This window comes from Lucilia cuprina, chromosome 3, assembly GCF_022045245.1.
Source record: "Lucilia cuprina isolate Lc7/37 chromosome 3, ASM2204524v1, whole genome shotgun sequence".
Lineage (NCBI taxonomy): Eukaryota > Metazoa > Arthropoda > Insecta > Diptera > Calliphoridae > Lucilia > Lucilia cuprina.
In genome coordinates, this window is record NC_060951.1 from 3,111,106 (window position 1) to 3,117,748 (window position 6,643).

The 6,643-nt window shown below is 29.6% G+C and overlaps 2 protein-coding genes across 2 annotated transcripts in view; both read left to right on the forward strand.

The window, feature by feature from the left end:
- The window catches only part of LOC111684933 (DNA-directed RNA polymerase III subunit RPC1), a 66,694-nt gene that overhangs the window by 40,701 nt on the left and 19,350 nt on the right, over window positions 1-6,643 (forward strand). The window lies entirely within an intron of this gene.
- LOC111682532 (collagenase-like) lies at window positions 3,959-4,704 on the forward strand. Its single transcript, XM_046946009.1, has one exon. The coding sequence runs from the start codon at window positions 4,042-4,044 to the stop codon at window positions 4,675-4,677; it is 636 nt and encodes a 211-aa protein (XP_046801965.1). The 5' UTR covers window positions 3,959-4,041; the 3' UTR covers window positions 4,678-4,704.

Here is a 6,643-nt window from a genome sequence, read left to right on the forward strand (position 1 = left end):
ATTTGCCTAACAAATCAGTTTAATTCTAAAAAGTGCCTGACAAATTGATTTATAAAATAAATGATTGCAAAACTATTACAATATAATACAGGAAAATTGTTTAAAATAAAAGTGAATAAAATATCGCATAAGTTTATTTTAATGGTAAAACAAATTACTTGAAATTTTGTAAATATGAAATCGTTTTTCCTCAAACTCATTATCGCAACAGTTGTAAGTTCTGAAAGATAAAAAAAATTAACAAATTTAATTTGTATAAAATTGTTTGCAGTTAATTCCCCAGAACGCTGCTATAATACACGGAGATCAAGCCTCACTGGGTCAATATCCATGGCATGTTCTTATAAAAAGGAATCCATCCGACAAATTGTTGTGCGGCGGTTCTCTTATTGCCGATAAATGGGTTATAACAGCAGCTCATTGCATTGACTGTCGGGAGACGGTTTTTTTACTTTTTGGTACAATAAACCTGTTGGGAAGAGCTATTAATATGACTACTGACTTATTGTATTCACATCCTTTGTTCACTCCTGCATCTTTTGAAAATGATATAGGACTTATTGGACTACCGATAGCATTAAAGTTTAACGTTCATATTCAACCCATAGAATTAGTGAATTCGGCGGAAGCTCAACAAAATAGTTTCATTGATGCTCTAACACATATTAGTGGTTTTGGTTCCAAGTACGATCAAACAACTCAACCTTCACCACATTTATTATTTGGAAGTGAAGAAGTTGTCGAACTTAGTGTTTGTGAATCGAGATATGCACCAGTGCCACAAAATTTTTTATGTTCGATTGGTTATACAAGTCATAACCAACATCCATGCGTAGGTGACTCTGGCGGTGGTTTGGTATGGAAAAATCTATGGCTTAAGAATAAACTAATTGGTATATTCTCCATTCATGGTGCTCCATGCTCGCGAAATCCATCGGGTTATACTAAAGTTTCTTTCTTTTTAGATTTTATTAGAAATATAACGGGTTTAACTTTTTATTAAATTAAATTATCTTTAAATTGACAGAATTCGATTTGTTACAGAAGTTATTATTAGTATTTATTTGAAAAAGTAAAATCAATTTAAGTTTTTTTTTTCACTTTCACATCAGTATTGCCATTGAGTCTGTCTGTCAGTTATTATATAAGGATCGGATGATACTACAATATTAACCCCTATGAATGGTCGACTTGTAAATCCTCTATTCATTATGTCGCAGAATAATCATCAAGCCATTATGTATGTGTGTGTATGTAGTTATGTATCTATCTATCTATTTAACTATCTATCTATCATCTCTAAAAGTTTATAGTATTTTGTAACATGAAAGTCTTTAAAAACAAAAATGTAATGATTCTCCCTATCAAATCAGTTTATGCCGGGAAATGCCTAACAAATTGATTAATTTATTAAATTCTACAAAAACTATTTAAATGTACAATATATACAAATGCAATTTATTTTAACAAAACAGATAGAAATATCGTATTAGAACATTTTATGGAATAACTAAAAACTAGTAATTTCTTTTAACATGAATTCAATTTGCTCTAAACTGATAATTTTATGGATTTTATATAAGTTTATGGTACAACATGTAAGTTGTAAAAAAAATATATATTTAATAAATTTTCTTATGCAACTCAAGCAAAATTACAGTCAATTCCTCAAAGCGCAGCAATTATACGTGGTACACGAGCCGCACTAGGTGAATATCCCTGGCACGTTATTTTAAAACAAAATCCATCAGATCCCTTATTGTGTGGCGGTTCTATTATTAACAATAAATGGGTCTTAACAGCTGCTCACTGCATTCAATGTCGTGATCCTATTTATATGCTTTTTGGAACCATAAGACTGTTGAATGCTGCCGTTAATAGGATTTCCAAAACTTTGCATCCACATCCTTTTTTCAATCCCGTTACTTTAGCATTTGATATAGGACTAGTTGAGCTAAATTACCCAATAGAATATAATGTTTATATAAAACCCATTGCATTGATAACTAAGGCGGAAGCGGATGAAACTGATTTCATTGGCGTGGTGACATATGTTAGTGGTTTTGGTTATTACACAGATGAAATGCATGAACTTTCGCCATGGTTATTATGGGGTGTTGAAGAAATTATCAATACTAGCGTTTGTGATTTTATCTATGGACCAGTACTAAATTCAGAAATTTGTTCGGTTGGTTTTACTGCCGAAAAGCAGCAACCATGTAGAGGTGACTCTGGTGGTGCTTTAGTCTGGAGAAATAAAATGCGTCAGCAAAAACAAATAGGCGTAGTTACAGCTGTAAAAATTAAATGTTCAAAATATCCTACAAGTTATTCTAGGGTTTCTTCCTTTTTAAATTTTATTTATAATATAACGGGTTTAAATTTTGATTAGATTTAAATGTGTATTTTAACAGAAATTATCAGTATTATAAAATAAAAGCAAATTATTATTTTTATTATACTTTTTTAGGGTTATATAGTTGAAACGAAAAGTCGACTTTTTTCATTTAGTTAAAAGTCGACTTTTCGACTTTTTTCATTTAGTTAAAAGTCGACTTTTTGCATTTTATGAAAAGTCGACTTTTCGACTTTTTTCATTTAATTAAAAGTCGACTTTTCGACTATAAGTAATTTATAAATAGTCAACTTTTCGACTTTTTCGACCTTTTCCGACTTTTCGTCTTTATTTGACTTTTTCCGACTTTTCGATTTTTTCGACTTTTTGACTATTTTCGACTTCTTTTGACTTTCTTCCGTCTATTTTTTACCTTTTTCGAGTTTTTCCGACTATTTTAGAGTTTTTGACTTTTTTCCACTTTTTAAAAATTTTCCACTATTTTTGACTTGTTTCTACAATAATCGAGTTTTCGACTTTTTCCGACTTTTCGACTTTTTGCGACTTTTCGACTTTCTGCGACTTTTTACGACTTTTCGACTTTCTGCGACTTTTTTTGGATTTCAGACTTTTCGACTTTTATTAACAAAGTCGACTTTTCGACTTTTTTCAAAGACGATAGTCAAGTTATCGACTTTTTTGGAACAAAATAGTCGACTTCGACTTTTTTCGACAATAAGTCGATTGTTCGATTATTTGAAAGTCGATTTATAGAAACCTAACTTTTATCATTCAGATAATTAAACATGTTGTACTTTTCGACTATAAGAATTTTATAAATAGTAGACTTTTCGACTTTTTCCGACTTTTCGTCCTTTTCCTGACTTTTCGATTTTTCCGACTATTTTTTTTTTTTTTTTTACTTTTTTTCTTTTTATTGATTTTTAAATGTTTGTGTGTTGTTTTTTTAAGGAAACATGTTTACATCAATAGAAAAATTAATTATATATGTATGTATACAAATCGCATTTGATTTTGAATTCTTCTTGTTTTAAGTATAATTTCTGTTTGAATTTGAATTCAATTTTAAATTTACTTTAAAACTAAAAATAAGCATATTTATATATGTATGTGTATTAAGTGTAATTCTTACATTAATAAGAAAAATATATAACTAAAAATGTAAAATAAACTAATTTAGTTAAAAACTAAGCTTTAAGCCTAATTAATTATTTATTGTATGCATCTTAGTTTTTCTTTAAATAACTTAAAGACTTGTAGTTAAAAATTATAGTTAAACCGTAGTTAAATTAAAATAAAAAAACTTAAATGTTGTTTAACTTTTAAAAATCTTTCAAAAATGAAGACAAACTTAAACTAAAAAAACTTATAAAGATTTCTATTGAAATGTTTTAATTAAAAATTAAATAGGTATAAATTTAATTTTAAAAAAATCAACTTAAGTAACATTTATTGTATATTATATGCATGTGATGTTGTTGCTGTGATTATAAAATTAATTTTATTTAATTATTATGTACGTGAACCTAGTTTCTAGGTTCACTCTTATATATTGTCGATTATTGACACCCTCGATGGTGTTGTGAATGGTATGATAAAGTGCAGCTATAATATCTGGTACAAGAGCCGCATTAGGTCAATTTCCCTGGCATGTACTTTTAAAGAAAAATAAAAGAGATAAAATAATGTGTGGCGGCTCTCTTATATCCGATAAATGGGTGTTAACCTGTGCTCACTGTCTTGAGGAACGGCTTTCCATTTTATTGGCATTTGGTACTATTAAACGGACCAAGATGGAAGTTTTTATGACTTCTAAGAAATTGTTTCCTCATCCAGAATATGATGACTTAAATGTAGTTAATGACATTGGTCTAATTGAGCTACCTCAACGAGTGACCTTTAACGATAACATAAAACCAATTGAATTGATATCACCAGCAGATGCAGCAAAAACTAATTTTATTGGCGATGAATGTCTTATCAGCGGTTATGGATGGACTAAAGATAATGTACGAAAATGTTCTCTATGGTTATTATATGGTACTATAGTAATTGTCAATAAGACACTTTGTGAAGAAACTTATGGAGAAATTGAGGATACACTTATTTGTGCAAATCCTTCTAATAATCCGAAACAATCTTCTTGCGATGGTGATTCCGGAGGTGCGGTAGTTTGGAAGAACCCAGAGAATAGGCTTGTACAAATCGGTATAATTTCTTTTTCGATTAAATATGGATGTTCGAAAAATCCATCGGGTTTAACAAGAGTTTCTTCATATTATGATTTTATTCATAATATAACGGGTTTAAATTTTAATTGATATTTAGAAAAACTTTTAAGGATGCAATAAAATATTTTCTTAAAATCCTATAAAGAAGATAGCAAAAGTCCTTTGATTTATTTATACATTTATTAAAGGTTGGCATAGATTTCAATAATGGTGGGAATTGTAATTGAAAGATTTAAATAACATGATCAGTTTTAAAAAAATTTAGTATTATCAGTTTTGTATTCGATCTATGATATCGAAAATATAAGATTTCATGAAACCAATAAATTTTTTTTTCGTCCCCCGATTGGGGCTAATTGGGATTCTCTAATAAGTAGAAACAGATGAAGAAAAGTTACTTGATATTTTCATCTAAATGCCATTCAGATTTTAAAGCATTGTCGTTGTCGTTTAAGTGTAAGGGCAAAGTTTAAATAAGCGAAATAAAATTAATCGCCTTGAGTTCCTTAACGAATTGATTTATAAAAAAAATAATAAATAGTAAGATTTTTAAATAACACAGAAAAAAAACTTGACTTGGGTCTATCATTTAACGATATATTAATAAAATAGTAATTCTCTAAAATGAAAACTTCTCTTGGTAAATTAAACATTTTATGGATCTTATGCTGGCTGAGGATTCCAACTGAAGCAGCAGTAAGTTTTACAAAAAAGACCCTAGAAAACTCATAAAATTGAAATTATAAAATTTACAGCCGTCTTCTCAACATGAAGCCATTATATCTGGTTGGCAGGCTGCTAAAGGACAATTTCCCTGGCATGTTATTTTAAGAAGAGACGCCGGAGATCAATTGTTGTGTGGGGCCTCACTTATATCCAATAAATGGGTTTTAACCTGTGCCCATTGTCTGGAAGATGAGGATTCAGTTTTAGTGGTTTTGGGTAGCATACAACTAAGCAATAGTGAGGTTAATATGACTTCTACAAAATTGTATATTAATCCGGATTATGATGAAGAAGACCTCATAAATGATATAGGACTCGTTGAGCTACCCCAACCAGTGACCTTTAGCAACGATATAAAAGCTATCAAATTGATAACAGCAAAGGAGGAAGCATTAACAAATAAATTTCTAGGTGCTAAAGCTATTATTAGTGGTTTTGGCTGGATAACAGATATGGCGGATAAAAATAACGAATGGTTATTATGGACTACAGTGGAAGTGATTGATAATTCAATTTGTGCTAAGGCTTACGATGAACCAATAGAAGATTCAATCATTTGCGCAAAAGCCCCCAATGATACTAATCAATCGCCCTGTGATGGCGATTCTGGTGGTGCTTTAGTTTGGATGAATAAAGCGAATGAACCTGTACAAATTGGTATATATTCTTTTTCAAAGAAAAATAAATGTTCAAAGTTTCCTTCAGGTTATAGTAGAGTTTCTTCGTATTTAGATTATATTCACAATATAACTGGTTTAAATGTTAAATAAATAAATAGAAAATAAAATAATTTCTTAATCCTTAAAAGAATTCCAGAAAGCTTTTAGATGTTGAAATGTGTTTATAAGCTTTAGAGTGAGTTTTGCCAGAGGGTGTTAAATATAAATTAGAAAATGTTTAATTATATGAATGATAAAAGTTAGGGTTTTATAAATCGACTTTCGAATAATCGAACAATCGACTTTTTGTCGAAATAAGTCGAAGTCGACTATTTTGTTCCAAAAAAGTCGATAACTCGACTATCGTTTGTGAAAAAATTCGAAAAGTCGACTTTGTTAATAAAATTTGAAAAAAGTCGAAAAGTCTGAAAGTTGGAAAAAGTCGATAAGTCGAAAAATGTCGAATAAAGTCGAAAAAAGTCGTAAAAAGTCGAAAAGTCCAAAACTCGATTATTGTAGAAACAAGTCAAAAATAGTCGAAAATTTTACAAAAGTGGAAAAAAGTCAAAAACTCTAAAATAGTCGGAAAAACTCGAAAAAAGTAAAAAAATTGTCTGAAAAAAGTCAAAAGAAGTCAAAAAAAAATCTAAAAGTCGGAAAAAGACGAAAAG